Source organism: Peromyscus maniculatus, chromosome 20 (genome assembly GCF_049852395.1).
Source record: "Peromyscus maniculatus bairdii isolate BWxNUB_F1_BW_parent chromosome 20, HU_Pman_BW_mat_3.1, whole genome shotgun sequence".
Classification (NCBI taxonomy): domain Eukaryota; kingdom Metazoa; phylum Chordata; class Mammalia; order Rodentia; family Cricetidae; genus Peromyscus; species Peromyscus maniculatus.
Window position 1 is genome coordinate 54,240,381 of NC_134871.1, and position 22,930 is coordinate 54,263,310.

A 22,930-nucleotide genomic window follows, 5' to 3' on the forward strand; every position below is an offset into this window, starting at 1 on the left:
CTATTGCTCAAGAAATGCTTATTTTTCTGGAAATCATTTCTAGATGCTTCATGACGGCTCTAGTGTCTTCTGGCTGACAGTCTCTCTAAACCTTAATCAGAAGAAGTCGACCACCCGGAATCCCTCTGAACAACTGAACCCGTCACTCCACGGCTTCAGAGTGCAGCAGTCAGCTAAAAGCACAAAGACAGGAGTCCTGGTGCAGGACGCAGGTGTCCGTCCCGCAGCTGAAGAATCCCTCCGGGGCCGTCATCTCCCGTGGGCCCACACTGGTCTTGAAGCTTGGCGGAAATTTCCTTTCACCTCCACAGCTCCCAACGAGGACATCGGAGGCTGTCCATCCATCACGTGACAGCAATCGGAGTCTGTCCCTCGGGGCTCCCCGGCCCCGCGCCACAACCAGCTTTCAAGCCGCAGGCTGAGACCCCCCTGCAGGGCGGTCCCCGAGAGCAAGCACGCTGCCCCACGCCTCCCGTCTCCCCGCATTCACTGCCCGCCTCCTCAGCCGCCCGCCACACCGTCAGAGGCCTCCCCCAGAGCCGCTGACTGGACCCCACAGCCCCACTCCGGCCCGCGCCTCAGCAGCGATTGGCGGGCGAAGCGCCTCCAACCCGGATGGCGGCCGGCCGACACGTGACCGACGTGCTTAATGACGCGCGTGGCCAGAGGCGCCGGCTCCGCCGCCGGGCTCCCGCCGCCCCTGCGCGCCTGCGCGGAACTCACGCTCCGCCCAGCGACCGTTTCCAAGGGGGCGTAGGCGCGAGCCACGTGACGCGCGGCGGCCCTTAGGAAGAGGCGCCGGCCGCTGGGGGCTCCGACGCGCTTGCGCAGTCGTTGGACGCGGGCGTTTTTTTTTTTTCCTCCTCCTCCTCCTCCTCCTCCTCCTCCTTTTTTTTTTTTTTTCGAATTGGTTCTGACGGGTGTTTCGAGTTACAAAATGGCGGCGCAGAGCGCTCTCTTCAACGTTCAGTAGCGGCTTCAGGCTGGGCGGATGCCTCGGCCCCTCGGCGCCCGACTCCAAGCTCCCGAGGCCTGCTGACCACGAAGTCCTTGGAGGTGCTCAGCGCACCGGAAGCTCCCAGCGGCCGCGACCGCCGCCTCGGCCCTGTCCGCCGCGGCGCCCGGGACCCAGCGCGATCTGCGGCGGCCGCCCAGGAGGTGAGGGCCGGGCGGGCCGGGCGGGCCGGGAAGGCGGGGCGGCGGCGGCGGCGGCCTTGGGCGATTGCGGGCGGCTGTTGGTGAAGCCGGCCCGGGCCTGCCCTGCGAACCGCGGCGTCCCTCCTGGCCGGAGGAGGGCTCGGCGGGGCTCGGGCCTCGGCCCGGACGGAGGCAGGCGGCGGCGGCGGGGCTGCCCTGGCCTTCATTCCTCATCCATCGTCCCCCCCTGGCCGGTCGCGGTTGCGCTCACAGCGTCCCCGGGTTCGTCACTAGCCCGTCTTGAGGTTTGGGCTTTCCGGGGCGTTTCAGTGACCTCGATCTGCTCGAGGATAGCCAAAGCGGTTTTTTCTTTTTTCCATGGGAAGTTCATCTCTGAGAGCAGAACTATTCTGAAGTCGGTTGCGCACACCGCAGACAGCGATCGTTCACGATTAATGCATTTCTCCTAGTGACTACGGCGCTTTATACCTAGAAAGCATTTCGTAACTTGGTGCCGTTTTACCCACAAACGCAGACATCGGCAAACTCTCCCGGGCTGCCGGTGTAACCCATGTGTTACGGGGATTCAATTTCCCCGGTAACACATTGGTAGAGGACTTGCCTAGCGCGTACAGGACCCCGAGTTCTATTCCCCAGCACCCCAAAAGAAAAAAAGAAAAGCCTTGATAACAATAATAACTGGCAAATGAGTCTCTAGTGCCAGGCCTTGTTCCGAGTAACTTCGCAGAGATGTCTTTTCAGAAGAGGAAAATTAACTGTTTGGAATAGGGAAGAAGTAGGTATTTGGTACCTTTGTTTTTAAAGGCGAAGTTTTTGCTATATGTCTCTCCTGTGCTGTCCTTGAACTTGTGTCGCTTAGACAGGCTTCAAACTCTTATCCTGCCTCAGCCTCCCCATTGCCATCACCCCGGTTGGTGAAACGTGTTTTAAAAGTTGAGCCTATCGTTGGAGTTAACTTTGTTTTCCCACGCTACAACTTTTGAGTTTGGGAGCAAAAGTAGTATTTTTTTTTTTTTTTTTTTTTTTTTTGGTTTTCGAGACAGGGTTTCTCTGTGTAGCTTTGCGCCTTTCCTGGAACTCACTTGGTAGCCCAGGCTGGCCTCGAACTCACAGAGATCCGCCTGCCTCTGCCTCCCGAGTGCTGGGATTAAAGGCGTGCGCCACCACCGCCCGGCCGTATTTTATTATTTTTAACCAGACTTGTTTAGTTAATATTTACAGAGCACTTCCACTCCTGTTCCAGTTCTTGTATATATAGCACTCCTTCTATCCCGTAGACAAGGAAGCATTCACCAAACTCGGGTGCCCCGGGATCTCTCAGCTTGTCCTGGATGCTAGCACTAGTATCTTGTAGTGTTTTCTCAAGTATGCAATGCCTCAGATCACTGATTCAGCAACAGTTTCCTATGAGTCAAGCAGGTTTGGGACATTTAGAGTCATCAGTAAACCAAACAAATTCTTGCTTTCTGTTTTATCTGACTGAATAAATCTTCATTAATTTGTTTTATTACGGCAGTTTCTTTTAGTTTCAAGTATGAGTTCGATGTTAAAGTTTTACTTAGTACCTGTATTTGTGTTTTCCGCCATCCCTTTTGTCCACATCATAAAACAGTGACTGTAACCCGTCCACTGCTTGCCTCTTCTGCCCTCTGGTGTTGATGTTAGGTAATTACTAGAAAAATTTCCTGAGGGATCCCGAAACCTTACCTGTGAAGAGTTCTATGAAGAACGCTATTTCTGATGAGGTCAGCTTTGCAGTGTTTGTGGGGAGGAGTTAAAAACAGAGTTCCCAGTTCCTGGTGTTATTAGAGTTCATGCTGTACATTTTAGAATCTTCAATTGTAATCAGAAAAAAAGGACCTGTAAGCCCTCCCTGCACATCGGATTCTGGAGGGCTTTGGAGTTGGTTCTCTGATTTGAAACTTACTCTGTAGTAGTGCCAATCTGCTTAGAGCATTAGATGATGGGTAAGATGGTGTCTAGTGTCTGTTCTAGGATGCCTGCTGTGCTGGGTTGCTGTGCTGAGGGCAACTGAATGGAGAAAGTATCAGGAAGGAGTCCTGACGGATAACCGCCAGCCCAGGCAGGTGCTCCTGCTGCAGCTGCGGCTCTAGAGAACCCGAACAATGTTTAGATCAAAGCCTTCAGTCAGATCGGATGTGGGTTCATTTTTTCCCGTTTGTTTGGTTGTGTGTGTGTGTACACAGTGCCTGTGAAGGTCAGAAGAGGGCACTGGATCCCCTATAGCTGGAGATACAGGCATGTGAGCCGCTGGACATGGGTGCTGGGAACAGAACTCAGGTTCTCTGTAAGAGTAGTGCACCCTCTTAACTACTGAACTATCTTTTCAGCCCTTGTTGTTACTATTTCTAAAAAAAGAAAGGCCTTTTTTTTTTTTTTTTTTTTTTTTTTTTGAGACAGGGTTTCTCTGTGTATCCCTGGCTGTCCTGGAACTTGTTTCTTAGACCAGCCTGTCCTTGAACTCACAGAGATTCTCCTACCTCTACTTCTAACCCAAGGGGGTTAAAGGTGTGAACCACCATCCCTGGCTATTACTATTATTATTACCATCAACATTATTATTGTCATTATTAAAGATTTATGACTTGGGTTGGTGTGTGCTTACTGTGGAAGCCAGAAGAATTAGCTATCCCTGGAATTGGAGTTACAGGTACTTGTGAGCTTGCGGTGGGTCCTGGGAATCAGACACTTATCCTCTGCACTACCAGTGCACTCCTTACCTGCCGAGCCATCTCTCCAGCCCTGAGGGTGTACTTTTGAAGCAATTTATATTCTGAGATGTTAACACATCCATAGTAATAAGGTTTTGAATTTGTAAGTAATGTCTTAGCTTTTCACAATATGTAATTCAGGGCAATTAAATGTTAATTGGGAGACATTTCTGACAATTGTAGCCTTAAGAAAACTACTCATTGTAGAAGTATTTCCAGTGCATTATTAAAATCCTTACCTAAGAATAAACTTAGCATCTTTAAATTTTAAATATTAAAAATGTTTTGTTTACGGCAAGAATATTTGTATTGACCTAAGGACTTTTCTGTATGTACAGTATACTACATAAATATTGTAGATTTTGAAAGAGCAATAGATGTTTCATTTAATCTTTCTGAATTGAGTTGGCTTCCTGTTGAGAAAGAGTGCCAGTGTTCCTCGGGTCTCTGTGCCTGCCTCCTGAAATAGTAAATGAGTATGTTCCACTGGAGTCCCCAGCTCATTGTAAAGCTCTCACTGATGCAGTTTTCACCGGCATCAGGAGCATGCTTACCAGATCCTATGCTGGACTAGATTGTTTAAATTACTTGTAATAAAAAAATTTAATTAAAAAAGTAGAATTAACTTCGCTGAACTCCATATTTTCTTTAATTTCTTAGTGTATTTCCTTCCCTTTAAGCAAATCCATCTAAGTAAATCTCATTTGCTTAAAACCTGTTAACTGCTTTTTCTTATATTTCTCTATTTTGTGATTTTATTACTAAATAAAGACTGCAACAAAAAATATTGGTAAGAGCTATCTTGGTGCAGAAAAGCAAACATCTTATTTCTGTTTTCTGTAATCTAGGTTCACAAAAATGGCCAAAAGAATTGCAGAGAAGGAATTAACAGATAGGAACTGGGATCAAGAAGATGAAGCTGAAGAGGTACAGAGCAGTTCCCTTGGTTTCTAGCTGTCTGCGGTTCAGCTCGTGTTGCGTTCCTCGTGAAGAATATGATGGGAGAATTTTAAAACCTTTAAGAATACACAGAGCAGGAGAGATGTGCTTCCTCGTGAGCTGTGTGCATTTACTGTAGAAACTTGTTCTTCATATGTGACTGTGCTTTTCTACTAGTGTTTGCTCCTGCTGAGCGTGTAGACGTACCTTCCTGCAGAATTCACACACTTGCAGCGTCCTCTCCTGTGGTTTGAGTGTATTTTAGACATCACTAGACAGCAAGTTAAGGAAGCCTCAGACTGCTCTCTCCCCTGTCCCCTTCATTCCGGTGCTTCTCATGCCTGCTGTTTGCTCTTCTGATGCTAGACCTGCATCCCAGCAGTTGTACTGATTGGAATAGAATTTACATCAGCAAGATTAAAGTTGTCTCCTGTAAGGAAACCTTGCATTTCTAGGTCCTTTGAGCAAGTTGGTACTCCTAGGCGAGTTTAGTGGCAAAGCTAACTCCAGGTCTATAGCACACAGCTAGGTGGTAAGGGAAGAAGGAATCAGGGAAGAAAAGGTGGTTTGCAGTTTTATTCCTAGGCTGTTGTCTTTCTTTTTGGTACTGATCTGTAAGCTGATATGTTTAGGGAAACCAAACCACTGGTATGTTAATGTTTTTGCAGGGCCTTTAACTACCTTGGTCTTTAATTGAATCTTTGGTCATGGATTTTCTCCCCTGCCTTGGTCTTAGGCACAGTCCTGGGAACAAGATCTAGACTGCCATAGAATTGTTTGACACTAAAGTGTCCAAGGGGGAAAGAACCTGGGCAGGCTCTGCTGAAAGGAGTATGGAAATCAGTTACATTAATTGGACAAATGTAGCCAAATGGTCCTTGATCTGGATAGGAGAGTAGTTTTGATTTTGAGATAGTCTCACTTTCTAATTCAGGCTGGCCTTGAACTGTCTATCTGTCAGTGCTGCTGCCTCAGCCTCCTGTTTATAGGGCTATTGGTTGGAGCTGGCACACCTGACTCGGTGAGAATTTTGTACAGGAAATATTTAGTTCCGGCCCTAACTAAATAGGTAAGAGAATAGATGCAGAAAGACCAAAAGCCCTTTAGCACATTCTTCACACCGTGGAAGAGCACTGGTTGACTAGGGATATTTGTGACTAGGTAGCTGGCCTTTTTAGACAGTGGCCAAGGTGGGCAGGGCCAGGAGCCTTCTCCAAAACAGTGGAAGGCTGTAGCTCAGTGGTAGAGCCCATGCTTAGCATGTGCAAGGTCCTATTCTACAAAAGAAGAATGTGAACGCTATCTGTATCAACTCTTTTGTTTGTTTCTCTGTATAACAGCTCTGACTGGCCTCATAAACTCACAGAGATCCACCTGCCTCTGCCCTCCCAGTGCTGAAGTTAAAGGCATGTACCACCACTGCCCAGCTTTCAACTTAATGTTTTTTGAAAACTAGTAGTAAGCTCCTGGTTTCAGAATGGGCTTTACTATCTATTACCAGTCATAAGCTTTTGGATGGTAGCTCTTATGTCTTGTTGACATAGGCAGCTTCCTGTGACTTTATTAGTGCTTTTTCTAGACAATATGGCTAAGATATTTGAGGAAGTCAGTCATGATTATTATGTATATATATATGTAGATATACAATGTGAGCTTTTTCTTTTCTCACCGCCCCCCCCCCCCCCAGAGTTTCTCTGTGTAGTTTTTGTGCCTTTCCTGGATCTCACTCTGTAGAGATCCGCCTGGCTCTGCCTCCCAAGCGCTGGGATTAAAGGCATGCGCCACCACCACCCAGTGTGAGCTATTTCTTAATGTGTTGACAGTTAACTCTTTTAAGATCATCAAATACCAGATAAGTGTCTCTGTTCTGGCATTTATGTTCAGCTTTTAATCTTCTTTTGGCCTTACTTTTCTGTTGTCTAATTTGTCTATTCTTGCAGGTGGGAACGTTCTCAGTTGCCAGTGAGGAAGTCTTGAAGAATAGAGCCATAAAGAAGGCAAAGCGTAGGAACGTTGGATTTGAAGTGAGTGCTTCCTGCAGCTTTGGTGTCTTACTAACAGGTTTCCCAGTCACAGAGCATTTATACAGCAAATGCTCTCCCTGTGCACATTTTTTATATGTGTATGCATGGGGAGTAGTGCTTGTGTGCCTGCTGTGGCACACAGAGGGGTCAGGACAACTGTGGGAGTCAGTTCTCTCCAGCATCTGGTCCCTGGAAATCAAGTTCAGGTTGTCAGGTTTGGTGACAAGACAGGTACCTTTACCTGCCGAACCATTTCACCAGCACACACATTTTGTTTGTATGTATGTGTGTATATGCATATTTAATTTATGTGGCTGTGTATGTGTGTATGCGCCATGGGTGCAGGTGCCCAAAGAGGTCGGAAGAAAGTTTTAGATCCTCTGGTGTTCTAGGTGTTTGTAAGCTCTCTGGACATGGGACTAGGATCTGAACTCAGGTCATCTGGAAGAGCAGCAGTGAGTGCTCTAAACTGTTGAGCCATCTCTAGCCCCCACAAATGCCTTTTTAAAGTGCTTCTTGGTGTAGATCTTGGAAGCTAGGAAACATAATAATGAGTCATCCAGTTAGCTGAGACAATAAGATGGATAATGACAAAAGTTGTGACAACATGAAGAGGAAAAATTAGTACCATGGAGAATCCTCTCACCATGCTAGGAGCATTTTATGTGCTGATGGGTTCCATAATATGGTGGCATGTGCTGCAAGCTGCAGGAAAATGTAATGGCATTCGGCTACTATCACAAAAGCTACTGCTTGGAAAGGTCAAGGACTTTTCCAAGGGTCAAGCCATGGCTTAAGAAGTCTTGGTGATATTTTGGCTTTAGTATATATATTAGCTGATTCCTGCAGTGATTTTCTTGTATGCTGTGTATGCTTCCAAGAACTCATAACAGTGTATTTTGTCTGAAATACCTATCAAGCATCCAAGGCCAAATGATCTCCTGAATTAAGGTAAATTAAGCTCAGACCCTCCTTTCTTATACAGCCTTAGTGGTATTTATACTAACTAACATTATAAGACTCCTAACATTTACCTAACTACCCCTAGGAATGTAGTTTGAGCACATAAATTCCCTTTTTCTGATATTAACCGATTTTAGCTCTCAGCTGACCTCCTCCTTTACTTTTCCCCTTTTGGACGGTCACTGCCTGAGGATAACTCCTGTCTGCCTTTATGACCCTGTAAGACTTCACACCTGGTGACCTTGCTTTAGCTAGAGCACTGCTATTGCATGGGTATAGAACTGTAAACCTCAGAGACTGAGGAGAATTTTGACTGGAGAACTAGAAGAATGAGATGGAAGATGAGGAAGAGCCAGATGGGGAAGAACGAGATGAGAAAGACCAAGATGGGGCAGAGAACTAAGATGAGAGAATTAAGATAGAACATAGAGGGGACAGCAGGTAAGTGCAGAGAGAAATCCGGCAAGAAAGGATCAAGGCACAGGAACAGAACTGAAGTTATGTAGATAGGATTTTATCTCAGAGGAATAAAGTAGACGGACAAAAGAGCTTAGTGTACTTAGATTCATTTCCTGGAAATAATGTGCGCTGTTTGTAGCTTCTCTTCTGGACCCCTTGGGAAGAATATTATTAAGGCTGGTCCTTAATTAATATTCGAGAGGTATGTATGTTTCATGCTTTATTCCTGTGCTGAGAAAGGTCTTCTAACTCTTGACCTAAAGTCATGTGTCCAGTGTTTAGGGATCACTTCGGCAATCTCCCCCCTTGTAATCCTCACTCCTCAGATATGGTCACAAAGAAGAAACTATTTTGAAGTCAACTTTTGTGGCCACTTCAGAATCAATCCCATGTGTGTGTGCATGTGGAGGCCAGGAGTCAACATCAAGTGTCCTCTTATTACCACCTTTTATTATTATTATCATCATCATTATTATTATTATTACATGTCAGCGGGGGTGGAGGGGGTGGGTGTATGTGCAGTACATGTGTAGCCGTCTAGTGTTTTCCTCTGTGACTCTCCACTTTACATATTGAGGCATAGTCTCTCATTTGAACCCAGACATTGCTGATTGGCCTAGTCTAGCCAGCTAGTTTGCTGTGTGGATTCCCTGAGTCTACCTCCCACTCACTGGGATTATAGGCAGGGCTGCCACTCCCAGTCAGCATTTAATGGGTGCTGGGAACTAAACTCCAGTCCCCAGTATTTGTATGGCACATGCTCTACCTGGTGAGCCATCTCCCAACCTCTATTTTACTGGGATGAGACAGAGTCATAGCATCTACCTGAATGAAGAAATGGGCTTTTCCCAAATACCAGATGCAAACAGATCTAGACAATAGAAATGATATGGATGTGTCAAGTCTGGCATAGTAGTGCACGTCTTTAATTCCAGCACTGGGAGGCAGAGACAGGCAGATCTGAGTTCGAGGCCCAGCTTGGTCTACATAATGAGACCATGTCTTTAAAAAAAAAAAAAAAAAAGGAAAAAATGAATGTGTCAAATTCACTCTAAAATGTAGCTAGAAATAATTTACTGTCAGCAGCTTTTAAAGTATCAATAAATACTATGTGACTTTTAAATCCAGTGCAGAATCAAAAGGCCCTGAAGAGCTGTGTATAGTTTCACAGCTTGTCTGTAAGCCGTATGATATATTTGAGGGTTTTTTTTTTCTTTTTGGTTTTTTTTGAGACAGGGTTTCTCTGTGTAGCCCTGGCTGTCCTGGAACTCATTCTATAGACCAGGCTGGCCTCCAACTCAGAGATCCACCTGCCTCTGCCTCCTGAGTGCTGGGATTAAAGGTGATTGATATCACCACTGCCTGGCAAACTGTTTAATTGTGCAAAACACTTGTCTTTCGGGGGATGGTGCTTTTGCTATTTTTTTTAAGAGTGTGTGTGTGTGTGTGTACCTGCACCTGCACACAGAGGCCAGAAGAAGGCATCAAAGCCCTGGGAACTGGAGTTTTAGTAAGGCAGTTGTGAACCACCTGATGTGGGTGATGAGAATCATGCTTGGGTTGGGTCCTCTGGAAGAGCAGTAAGAGCTCCTAACCACTTAGTCATCTCCCCAGCCCCTTTTAAGATTTGATTGATCAGAAATCAGGTTTAGGGCTGGGGTAGGGGCATTGCTCAGTTGGCAGAGTACATGACTAGCATTTGTGAAGCTCTGGGGATAGTGGCACATGCCTGTAAACTCAGGGCTCAGGAGATGGAGGCAGAAGGCTTAGAAGTTCAAGGTCATGGACCACATAGAAAGTGGAAGGCCAGCCTATGATACATGATACTCTGCCAAATAGACAAAGGCATCAGAATTAAGATGTATTTAAGATTTCTCATTCTTCTGATTTTATTGCTATAAATGTATTGATGGTCAGTAAACATTTGAAAATCTGAAGGTATGATTAAAAGTGCTTTTGAAAAAAAAATCTAACATTAAGGCTAACTAGGCTGTCTTAGTTGGAGTTTCTATTGCTACACCATGAGTTAAAGCAACTTATGAGAGGACAACTGAGAGTTGTAGTCCATCACAAAAGGAAGACCTCTAGCAGAGGCCATAGAGCAGCGGTTCTCAACCTGTGAGTTGCGGAGTTCCACTCACAGGGGTTGCCCAAGACCATTGGAAAACAGATACTTATGTTACCATTTATAAAAATAGCAAAATGACAGTTATGAAGTAGTTATAAAGATAATTTTATGGCTGGGGTCACAGCATTAGAAAGGGTGAGAACCACTGCCAGAAAGGAATGCTGCTTATTGTTTTGCTCCTCCTGGCTCTCAGCATGCTTTCTAACGTAACTAAGGAACATCCTGCTCAAGCATGGGGGCCCTCCCACATGGATCATTAATCAAGAAAATCAGGAGGCATTTTCTCAATTGAGGTTCTTTCCAGATGACTCAAGCTTGTGTCAAATTGGCAAAAACCAACCAAAACATGGGTTGTCTGAGAAATGAAGAAGGTTTAACTGTGTGTGTGTCTGTGTGTCTAGACTTTCATAAGGAATGTAAGTTTCACAGCATCTCAGCTGACTGAACAGGCTGGCCAAAGGAAGAGTTTACTAAAGACAGGAATTAGGAAACAGCAAGGAAAAGAAAGATTGCTTAACTAATAGAGAGGCTGGAATCTGCAGGGTGGTCTCCTCAGATTTCTGGAGGCTGAGAACAGCTTGGAAACCCCAGAATTCTTGAGAAATTAGGTAAACAGTGAAATATTTTTAATTAATCTAATTTTGTGTTTCTAAAGCTTCTTTAGGCAAATGTTTTTTGAAAAGGTGCATGAGGTTTAATTATATTGGGAATATTTTCAGTTACTCTGGAGCTCGGTGGCAGGTACATGAATTTTTAATGTTTGACTGAAAGATCAGCAGCGCTGGTGCTGGTTCCCGTCAGAGTCACAGCCAGGACCTCTGCCACGCCAGAGTTACAGAGAGCTTTATTAGGAGGGAAGGGGGGCTGGTGAGAGAGGGAAGCCAGGCCTGGGGAGGGAGCAGAGCGAGAGTGGGGTCTGCATCTGGCTTTTTAGGTGACCACGCCATGCATAAGTAGTCGCCAGCGCCCCCTGATGACATAAGACACAAGACCCGAGCTGTGCATGTGCCAGCAGATCCTAACATTGACCATATACAGTGCCTTTAAATACAGATTCCGACCATCTCTCCTGACTGTTTCAGGAAGGCAGCTGGGACACTGCTGGCCTTAGAGGCACCATCTCTCCCTCTCTCCTGTCTGGGCTGTCCTAGTAGCTTCTCTTAGGTGCCGTGCCCCCATGTCTGAGCTCCGTGCTGTTTCTAAGATGCTGTTGTCACTTAGTTGAGGATGGGAGTTCTGCTTGCCTAAAACTGCTTTCTTTCTATTGCAGTCTGATAGTGGAGGAGCCTTTAAAGGTTTTAAAGGTTTGGTTGTGCCTTCTGGAGGAGGAGGATTTTCTGGATTTGGTGGTGGCTCTGGAGGGAAGCCTCTAGAAGGACTGACAAATGGAAACAGCACAGCCAGTGCCACACCCTTCTCCAGCACAAAGGCGACAGTGGAGCCCAAGGCAACCTTTGGTGAGTTGCTCCCTCTCCATCCCCCTCTAAAATAGTTGCTGAAAGGGAACTCTGCTACCAGGTTGTTTTTGTGTTTGTTTTATTTTTTTCTTTTGACAGGGTCTTATTATGTAGCCCAGGCTGACCTTGAACTCTGTCCTCCTCTTCCAACCTTCTGAATACTGGGATACGGTAGGTGTGTGCTACCAGACCCAGCTGGTGAGTATCTTTCTAGCACTGCATCCTTGGATATAGCAGTAGAAGCATAGGACTCGGGGAGGTGCATGGAGCAAGTGGACCAGCAGAGCACACCTTTGCACCAGCACACAGCGATGCTCTCCTCAGCTCTGCCAGCTATTCGCTGTGTGACTTCACTATCAGGTTCCTAACCTCTGAGTCCCCGAATTGACTAGCAAGAAGTCCTGGTACATGCACACCAAGGGCTTTCTGTGCACCTCCCACTACAAATGCCAGTGGAAACTGGGGTGACACTGTCTTTGGTCACCGTTTCCCAATATAGGTTTGAACAGGAAATACTACCCAATCTGTTTTGGATGAGTTAATCAGCAACTTCGGGGATTCACATAAAGAACAGGATCTTGGACTGAATCCTAAAAATGACCCTGACTGGCTCTGAAAGTGTATGCTGTGTGGTGTTTGTTGGTTTGAGATGGGTCGTGTAGCTTAGCTGCAGGAGCTCAGGCTAGACTTTAGCCATGTAGTGAGGATGGCTTTGAACTCTGCATCCTCCTCCAGGCACTCAGCATCCACTGACCTGTGTAGTCCTTACTAAGCAGAATAGCCTTAGTGTCTTAGTAACCGCTTGCTGCATATCCAGTTCCTCGGTGTTGGTTTCCGAACACAAGCTTGGTGAACAGTGACTGGAAAGCAGAGCGTGGTGGTAGCTGTACAAAAACCTTGTTGTAGCTGAGCCTAGTGCCACACACCTGTTGTCCCAGCTCAAAAAGCTGAAGCAGAATGGGGAGTTCCAGCTTGCCTGGGACTACATAGCGAGACTCCATTGAAATCCAGTAAAAACAAACCAACACCAGAGAGTCTAAAGTGTTTGGACTTTACCTTCTTACAGGTGCTTTTGCTGCGAATGGCCCTACTACCCTGGTGGATAAAAAGATTTCAAGTCCCAAATGTACTCACAGCAATCAGCTGGCCTCCCCTGGCCCTGCTTCCAGTACAGCCTGCACTGGGAATGTCTATCACAAGCAGTTGGCTGGCTTGAACTGCTCTGTCCGGGACTGGATAGTGAAGCATGTGAATACGAACCCACTGTGTGACCTGACGCCCATTTTTAAAGACTATGAGAGATACTTGGCCACGATTGAGAAGCAGCTTGAGAATGGAGGCAGCGGCAGTTCTGAGAGCCAGACTGACAGGGCAGCGATCGGAATGCAGTCTCCCTCCCTTTTTAGTTCAGCAAAACTGCAGCAAGAGTCACCGTTCCCGTTTCATGGTAACAAGGCAGAGGACACATCTGAAAAGGTGGAGTTTACAGCAGAAAAGAAATCGGACACAGCACAAGGAGCAACAAGTGCCTCGTTTAATTTTGGCAAGAAAATTGAGAGCTCAGTTTTGGGCTCGTTAAGCTCTGGCTCCCTGACCGGGTTTTCATTCTCCCCTGGAAACTCTAGTTTATTTGGTAAAGATGCTGCCCAAAGTAAAGCTGCCTCTTCACCGTTTTCTGCTAAAGCATCAGAGAGTCAAGCAGGAGGCAGCAGCAGTGAATGCAGAGGTAAATACTAAGCCACTGATTGACATCTGTGTAGATCTAATGAGAAGGTCACAGGTGCTGCATTTCCTGTGTGTGTCACAGTTGCTTAGGCCTTATCCTTAAAGCAAGGCCTGTTTTATAGGGTGCTAAAAGCTCACGAGGACTGAATGGGGAGGAAGTGTGGTTCTTTGGAGAGAGATGACATGGTATGCACCAGCAGTACAGCCTCTGTCTTCATGAGGAGGTCTCCAGGTGCCTAGTGAAGGTGTGTTAAAGATGGCTGCGTGAGCCTGAGCCGGGCGGTGGTGGCACACGCCATTAATCCCAGCACTCGGGAGGCAGAGGCAGGCGGATCTCTGAGTTCAAGGCCAGCCTGGGCTACAGAGTGAGTTCCAGGACAGGCTCCGAAGCTACACAGAGAAACCCTGTCTCCAAAAACCAACAACAACAAAAAAAGATGGCTGCAGTGGAGGCTGAAGTTCTAACATGCTAACTAAAAAGCACTGAGCGCGTGGTGGTGTGTTTAGAAGAAGCAAATTAGAAACTTAAAAATTGAATATTACTGAAAAAACGCAACATGAATGTCTGTTGAATTTAATTGTATTTAGGAATTTGGTTGTAAATGAGATGCTCCAGCGCTAATGTTAGGACCAGACCTGCTGCAAGGGAGGGTCACTCCTTCCCAGAGGAAGGCCCTGCTGTTGCGAATCACATCGGTGTCCTTGGACCTTTTGTACTCAGGGTGTCATGTCTTGGCAGTGGGCACAGTTGCAGGGTTTCTTCGGAGATACCGGTACCCACAGTGCTCATAACATAACACTTCAGGACCAGTTTTATCCAGTTAACTTTCTAAAACGATGGGTGTGCTTAGTATGTGCACTGTGCGGTGTGGTGGCCACTAGCCATGCCTGGGCAGTCCCATACTTGCACTGTGGCTAGTGACGCCAAGGGCTTAGATTTCTAATTTCCAGGGGCAGGGATTTTGTTTTTGTTTTTGTTTTTGTTTTAAGATTTATTTATTATGTATACAGTGTTCTGTCTTCATGTATCCCTGCAGGCCAGAAGAGGTTTTTATATTTCATTACAGATGGTTGGTTGTGAGCCACCACGTGGTTGCTGGGAATTGAACTCAGGACCTCTGGAAGAGCAGTCAGTGCTCTTAACCTCTGAGCCATCTCTCCAGGCCTTGTTTTTGTTTTTCTCTATGTAGCCTCTGGTTGTCCTAGAGCTTGCTATGTAAACCAGGCTGCCCTTGAACTGACAGAGATCTTCCAGCTTCTGACTTTCAAGTGCTGGGATTAAAGTGGTGAGCCACCACCGTAGCCAACAAGTGTCTAATTTTTGATAGAAATACTTACATGTTTTAAATAGTTCAGTCTTCCTGTGTGTAAATGACTGTGTGGGGCAGGGGAACAGCTTTGAAATGTCTGAGGCCACAAAAGTCAAAGGAGAGAAACAGCTGGATGAAGCTAAACTCCCCTGGACATCAGGAAGGCAGTCAGCAGTGAAGACGCCTGCGGAGTAGAGGAGACATCTGGAAGCTGAACAGCTGGTGGCCCTGATGTCCAGAGTTTTAAAAATGTGTGACTGTAAGAGCTCTCCTTGCTCTTCCATAGAACCCAGGTTTGGTTTCCAGCTCCAGAGCTCTTCTGACCTCCGCAGGCTCCTGCACACATGTGCACATACACTCACATACATGTAATTAATAAATACAAAGGTATTGCCGGGCGGTGGTGGCGCACGCCTTTAATCCCAGCACTCGGGAGGCAGAGCCAGGTGGATCTCTGTGAGTTCGAGGCCAGCCTGGGCTACCAAGTGAGTTCCAGGAAAGGCACAAAGCTACACAGAGAAACCCTGTCTCGAAAAACCAAAAAAAAAAATAAATAAATAAATAAATAAATAAATACAAAGGTATAAAGAGCTCAGTACAAGGAAAGAAATAGTAAAGAATATTGTGAGGACTTCATGATAGGGTAGGCAAAATTAAGACTTCACATGGCCACAGAGAACAAGGCCAGTGTTCCCCTCTGGTATGGATGAGACCTTCCTTCCAGAAGGCTGCATTGTCTGGGTGACAGTTGTGCTATGGTGCCTGAGCCTTGAGTAAAGTCAAATCTAGGACTTTGGGCCCAGCTTCTTGGCTTCCTCTGCTGTTAGAGTAGGCCCCAACACTGAGTCCTCAAGGATGCATATTAATGTGCTGTTCTCCAGGGGTACAGTACCTGTCTGTTTGCCACTGCACCACTGTGTTTGCTGTCCTACCTGGGCCAGCCACCACTGCTCCTTGTCTGAACTCTTCCTCAGGGTAGATGTCCCATAACCTGACACACACACTTTTTTAGAGATTTATTTATTTATTATGCATAGTGTTCTGTCTGCATGTATGCCTGCAGGCCAAAAGAGGGTACCAGGTCTCATTACAGATGGTTGTGAGCCACCACGTGGGTGCTGGGAATTGAACTCAGGACCTCTGGAAGAGCAGCCAGTGCTCTTAACCTCTGAGCCATCTCTCCAGCCCCAAGGGCCCCTTTTGTTTCTCCTCTGCCTCTAAGTAGGAGGAGAGTGTCTCCCAGGGTAGGCAGCTGTATCACCCTTGTCCTGCACACTGCACCGTCTGACACGGTTGCCATCTTGTGGTTACCACATGTTACCCTCAGAAAAACTTGGAATTTGTTGAAACAGCAAGTGTCTGGCCTTCCTGGAGCACCTTCCCAAGGCCTAGAGCCTCAGCTAAGTAATCATTTTGAAGCTTGCCAGGAGATAGATCCTAGTGGACCTTATTAGTTCAGTCTTTTTGATCCAAGTCCTTAGTGTTGCTCTAGTCGGGCAGGTTGGACACAGCTGCCTTTCTCTTTGAGAGGATCCTTCTCTTGTGTGTCAGCAGGGTCTCTCTTGAAAGAATGTGCCCTTCCTGCCCCTCGCAGTGAGCCAGGTCCCAGTAGTACAAGACCATTGAGCCCTGGGACAGTTCCATCAAAGCTTTGGAGCAATTTCTCTGACAAGCTTGACTTGTAAAACAGTCATTTTTGCCCTTTGGCCATTGCTGATGGTGGTTATCCCTAGGTACAGTGTGGCTCTGGACCCGAGAACATTGGCAGGGGTGATGTCAGGCGCTCTTTTTAGTGTTCACAGTTGTATTGACCACTCCCGTGCAGTATTCCAGGTCGATGTGCAGGATGGTGGGGGGCAAGCATCTGCTGACTCTGAGTGGTTTCTGTGCCAGGTGGCGATGAAGAAGAGGATGAGCCGCCCAAGGTGGTGGTGACCGAAGTGAAGGAAGAGGATGCCTTCTACTCCAAAAAGTGAGTGGGCTGTGGGGGTGGGGGTGGCCTGCAGGCCTGCCTCCAGCTGGACCTCAGCTGGACCAGGGAAGAAGGCTTGGTCTGTTTGATGAGTATGGTTTTTGTTTTTGTTTTTTGTTTTTTGTGGTTTTTTTTGAGACAAGAGTTTCTCTGTGTAGCCCTGGCTGTCCTAAAACTTACTTTGTAGGCTCCCTGCTGGCCTCTGCCTCTCCAGTGCTGGCATTAAAAGCATGTGCTACTGCCACCAGGCTTGGCCTGTTTATTTTGAAAACAAATCAGGTCTAAAGATGTGCTGGACACATCTTCTACACATGTCCTGGGCTAGCTCCTCGGTGAATTGTTCTCCCTATGAAGTGCTTCAGAAAGACTTCCATGACCTCCTTATCTCTCCTCTCTCTCCCTGTTTTCTTCCTTCTCCCACAGAAAATCACCTAGTCACTGATCTTGGTTCTTCTCCTGTTGTAAGCGTGGAGGTGTCTGTGGTCCCTAGGATGGGGTGGGCCTTTCTGTGGCTGGGCAGCCACAGCCAAAAAGTTAGGCACAGTTGTTCCTCCCTGTTAAGGGTATATGAACCTGTCTCTCCTCTGTGAACAAGACTGGAAGGAAAATTTTAATTCTGTTAAGAGTAAATGAGATTATTTTGTACTGAGATCTTTACTGGGAAACTTTTGTCCTATTTGGGAAGCTTACAGTAGTGTTTTTATAACACAGATATTAGAGTGCTCTCCTATGTTGCAGGTGCTATGGGCCATAGAATTTTGTTTTATTTCAAGAGCTTTTTAAGCAGTAATTTTTTTTTGTTTGTTTTGTTTTGTTTTTTGAGACAGGGTTTCTCTGTAGCTTTGATGCCTGTCCATGGATCTTGCTCTGTAGTCCAGGCTGGCCTCGAACTCACAGAAATCTGCCTGGCTCTGCCTCCCTGGTGCTGGGATGAAAGGCGTGTTCCACCACCGCCCGGCTAGGCAGTAACAATTTTAATTTTAATAATACAAGTGACACATAGGAATGATTCTGACTTTCCAGTTTTGTTTGTTTGTGGGGCTTCCTCTTCATCAGAGCAAGTAAATGAGCAAACTTTTTGTTTGTTTTGTTTTCGAGACAGGGTTCTCTCTGTGTAGCCCTGGCTGTTTTGGATCTCGCTCTGTAGACCAGGCTGGCCTCAAACTCACAGAAATCTGCCTGCCTCTTCCTCCCAAGAGCTGTGATTAAAGGGATGCTCCACTACTGCTCAGCTTAATTTTGTTGTTGTTGTTTGTTTTGAGTAGGGATCTAATTGTGCAGCCCTGGCTGACCTTGAACTCACAGACCCACCTGCCTCCACCTCCAGAGTGCCGGCTCTATATTCTTACCTAAGGGTCTGCATTTAACACATCGGCTTGGAAAACAGTGCGCTGTTTTAGCCATAGTCCCACCCTATTCCACATTTATCTCACTGTCTTAGGGAATCAAAAGGGAAGGCCTGAAGAGAATTTGAAAACATACAGGAAAGCAGGGTGGGAGAGGTGCAGGACAGACAGTTGTGTCTGTGCCTGCCACTCAGGACCAAGGCACAGGAGAGGGCAGTGAGAAGTGGGTCAGCTGAGATGTTGAGTGACCATCTTGAGGAAAGATGGTTTGTAGGGACTGTGATTGTCACTAGCAAAGTTTGCCTAGCATGCCCAAGATCCTGGATTCCATGCCCAGCACTACAAAGCAAGGTGGTGGTGGTGGTGGCGGGGAAGTCTAAAATATCTAGATTATGTTACTCTGATTTTCTTAACCCAGATACCAGCAGTCTGGTAAAGAAGGCTTTATTTTCCTCTCACCCACTGCAGTTGACTCACAGGGTAAACAGTGGTGTCAGCAGACTGACTTGTTGATTCTGATCATGGCTGTTGTTTTTCCACAGGTGTAAACTATTTTATAAGAAAGACAATGAATTTAAAGAGAAGGGTGTGGGGACCCTGCATTTAAAACCCACAGCCAGTCAGAAGACTCAGCTCTTGGTGCGGGCAGACACCAACCTAGGTGAGTGCAGAGCTGTCCCGGGGAGTTTGGTAAAGAGCTTTGTCTTGACCCTGCCGTTCTTTGGATTTTGAAGCTCAGTAATAGGGGTTGGTTTTGTCTAACGAAAGTCATCTTGAGGTCAGATTTATCTTGTGGTTACCAGTGTGGATGTGGTTTTGAGTGTCGGGAGCACTGTGGACACAGTGTAGGTGTGGTGTGAAAAGCTGTAGTGGGAGAGGACTGAGGGACTGTCCCTGCCGTACACTGGAGTGTGCCAGAGGAACGGCATGCCAGTGGGACCGTTTGGTGAGCACAAAGGAGAAGTACACAGGTTTCAGTTTAAGGGGGTTGGGGGGGGGGTTGGGGAGGGTTGGTACGTGGAGGGCCAAGGTTATTAATTAGGTCTCATTCCTCAGCCGATCTCTACCCTAATTTTGGAACAGGATCTCATTAAACCTGAACCTTATTGATCAGCTTGACTGGCTGACCAGTGGGTTTCAAGGATCCACCTGTTTGTGCCACCCCACCCCCTCATGCCTACCCTTCTCTAAGCTGGGATTACAGGGATGTGCTGCTGTCCTTAGCTTTTTAAAAGCATGGATTCTAAGATTTGAACCCAGGTCCTTGTGTTGCACACTTGCGATGGGGCCATCTCCAGCCCCAGGGAATCTGTCTGTCCAGAACAAAAAGACCAAGGTGCTGTCTCCTTGCCACACTTGAGCTGACGCTTGCAATAGTCCGTTAAGAGACTGGCTCTGACAGCGGTGGGCTGTGGGGTGTGGTCAGTAGAGTGAGACTGCCCGGCATCACGGAGAGACCCCTGGGGTTCGCTTTCCTGTGATGTGACTAGCAAGGACCATGTCACCATAGTGTCACCCTTGGCTAGTGAGCAGTGCTGGTGAGAAGAAGCACTGTGTCTGCTGACCCCGCATCCTTAAGTCCCATGAAATGGTGAAGATCTCGGTAAGCCAGTGACACTCGGAACAAGGCTCCTGCCTCGGAGATTTCAGAGTGTGGACAGTTAGCTTGGTGCCTGTCAAGCCCCAGCTCCCACAGCTTGGCACAGTCCAGCATACAGGAAATGAAAGACTATGGCTGTAACTTTTAACACGTGGAGAAATTGCTTCAGTGTAGAATCTCTAGCCTCTTAAAGAATCCTACAGTTTTGATACGTATTTTATATGTTGTTTTGATAAATATTTTCCTTTGTTTACTCAAAGGCAACATACTGCTGAATGTTCTGATTCCACCCAATATGCCGTGCACCCGAACAGGGAAAAACAATGTCCTCATCGTCTGTGTCCCCAACCCTCCACTCGATGAGAAGCAGCCCACAGTCCCGGTCACCATGCTGATTCGGGTGAAGACGAGCGAGGATGCGGATGAATTACACAAGATTTTACTGCAGAAAAAGGATGCCTGAGCACTGAGGCCGACCAAGGAATGTTGCCACATTGCTGCTTCCCCTCTGCCCCCTAAACTTAGTCACATTCTTTCCTCTTCTTACTGTGACATTCTGAGAACTCCTAGGTAACGGGAAACTTCTGTGAGGAAGATTAAGGCCAATAAAACCTCTGGATGTGTCAGCTCTGTTCCCTTCCTGAGAACTAAGCAAAATACATTCAAGGGAAAAATTTGGGAAGATTTTTAATGTGGATGCATTGAGTAAAAACTAACCTAAGTGATTCTTAATGGACTGCAATCAGGGTACCAGTTAGCTCTCCAAAGGCTCCTTCAGGCAGCCTTGGGCTCCGCTCTCCTGCCTGCTCCAGGAGACCCCATGGCAGTGTCCCTCAGTGCTCCGGAAGACACCCACCGCTCCCCTCCTGTGGGCCTCTCTGACCCGTGACTAGCACTCCTGCCAAACACCACGCCGCCACACTGTGACTGTGCTAAACTGGGGACTGGGTGTCGCTGTCATCGGCCTGTTGGCAGGCACTGGCCTTTGACCTGGGGCTGCTTGACTGATCCAGAAACGGCCTTTTCATGAAAAGGACATGAGTGGCCTGTCGGGGAGCTGGCGGTGTAGACTAGGTTTTGTTTTTATCCAGGAGGTGCTCTTACTTTACCCCCTCAGTTAATGTGGAAGGGGCTGTCAGGAATAATGGATTTTAAAAGCACAAATTTGGTAGCTTTTTTTATATCATTTCTATACCACAAACAAGCCTTTATTTTAAAAGAAAAAAGAGAAACCATACTGAAAAGGGATGTGTGCGCATGGCCGTTTCTGCCTGCTGAACCCCATGGGTACAGCCTGAATAGAGTCCTCAGGAACCATGCACTCAAAAGAAGCAGGAGTGTGGGGGTGGGAAACCACCAGTTTGGCCTGTAGCTTCAGACAGCAGCAGCATGTTACTGGGCATCTGAAAAACTCGTGTTTATTTTTATTTTTTTAAGGCTGAGGTATTGTGTCCATTTGGAAGAGAGCCGTGGTTCTGCACGGGCCATTCATGTCACTTCAGAGCGGTGAGGTTACTAATACTAGCATTCTCTGAAGACCAGACATCAGTTAAATGCAGGACTTGATGCCTAGCTGCTCATGGTTCACACACCTGTAATCCAGTGCTGGAGAAGCTGAGGCAGGAAGATGGTGAGTTCACAGCAGCCTGAGCTACAGAGTAACCCCCACTCCCCCCCACCCCCATTTCCCCACCTCCCACCCCCCACAAAAAAAAAAAAAAAAAAAAAAGACTAAAGTTCCACTCTGATTCCTCATGAAACCATTCAACACTAGGACCAGATCTTGTCTGAAGGCTTAGGGTCAGTGCCCAGGGTGCACACGTGTGCTCAGATTGTCAGTACACAGTACACAGCTGTTCTGACCTGGGCAGAGTCATAAAACCTGATGGCACAGTTGCCTTCTCAAAACTGCAGTGCCAGGGGTGGGAATGAAACCTGGTTAACTTTTGTTTACGTAGCCATGGCTAGCCTTGAACTCGGAGATCCACCTGCCTCTGCCTCCTAAGCCCTGAGCTGGTTAGCTTCTGTTGAGGTGGGGTGGTAGGGTTTATCACTCAGGGTTACAGTGCTCTGCGCGGATGGCATGCTTGTGCTTCGTGGGGTGTGGACCTGGGGAGGTGCTCTGCATTGATTTGCTTGCCATTTGGCTTTGAGAATTGGTTTCTAACAAGCGAGTTGCTGCTTCTGTTACCGCTGGCCCTGCCCTGTTCACATTGGGTTTGCCCAGCTTTCCAAAGATGTAATGAGGGGAACGTATTCAGAACAGTGCCATGTACCACGTGCCTGTGGGGCTGACTGCTCTCAGACTCTCAGACACTTTCAGGAACCTGTCTATTCGTGGTGGGGGGGGCTCTGTGAGCATCTGCCCATGCCTTGAATATTTACCAAAAGAACAAAAGCAAAAAAGGTCGCAACTGGGTTGCCGTCTAAGCTCCCTAGTCCATTTTAACTGTAAATTAGTGGGTGTGGCTTTCCTTTTCCTAACATTCCTAGCACCAAGTTTGCTGCTAAGACTATCACTTTTGGAAGCGAGAATTACAGGGAGAGGTGGTGTGCCCGGAACTCGGTGTGTCTCATCCTTGTGCTATAGGAGCTGGCTCAACACTGCACTTACCCTGAGTGGGAGTCGCTGTGATGTCTGTCACAGGGAGGCTGGCCCCTGGAGGGCTGTCTCTTCTCCCTCCACTGTCTTAGTAGCTGGTTCCAACTCATGGCTTAAACTTCATTGATATTTCAACATGTTAAAATTTGCCTATTGTATGTTTGATGTGAACTGCGGTTTTTATCTCCAGGTGGAAAATCTAAAGTCTTTCATATATTTGCCTGAGGAAGTGTGTGTTCTCTGTGGTTGGTGCATCTAGGCAGAGGCCGAGCCTGGGCCACACTGTTTCTCCCGCTTTCTTTCGCACATTCCCAGTAAAGGACGTCTGAGCCCTGTGCTGGCTTCCTCGGAGAGCCACACGGATGGGCTGTGGCTGTGTTAGCGACAGGCCCACCTGCTGACGGGCTGACTTCTCTTTTACAGTTTCAGCTCTAAATCCTATTTTGTACATGCTGCGTGCCAAAAAAAAAAAAATAATAATAATACCTGCTGCGGAGTAGAGGGAAAATGCCACC

At 47.1% G+C, this 22,930-nt stretch overlaps 1 protein-coding gene across 1 annotated transcript; it reads left to right on the top strand.

The window, feature by feature from the left end:
* Nucleotides 1-1,020: 1,020 nt before the first annotated feature.
* Nucleotides 1,021-20,439, top strand: Nup50 (nucleoporin 50). The gene is made up of 8 exons (XM_076556485.1): nt 1,021-1,158; nt 4,739-4,817; nt 6,770-6,853; nt 11,674-11,860; nt 12,927-13,586; nt 16,789-16,867; nt 18,756-18,874; nt 20,074-20,439. Exons 2-8 carry the CDS (start codon nt 4,749-4,751, stop codon nt 20,274-20,276), a joined length of 1,401 nt encoding a protein of 466 aa, XP_076412600.1. The 5' UTR covers nt 1,021-1,158; nt 4,739-4,748; the 3' UTR covers nt 20,277-20,439.
* The last annotated feature ends 2,491 nt before the right edge of the window (nt 20,440-22,930 follow it).

Excerpts from the sequence above, each read along its gene's own strand:
- Nup50 (XM_076556485.1), top strand. The coding sequence starts at position 4,749 with ATGGCCAAAAGAATTGCAGAGAAGGAATTAACAGATAGGAACTGGGAT. Across the intron at positions 4,818-6,769 it reads AAGAAGATGAAGCTGAAGAG|GTGGGAACGTTCTCAGTTGC; the intron begins GTACAGAGCAGT and ends CTATTCTTGCAG. Across the intron at positions 11,861-12,926 it reads GGAGCCCAAGGCAACCTTTG|GTGCTTTTGCTGCGAATGGC; the intron begins GTGAGTTGCTCC and ends ACCTTCTTACAG.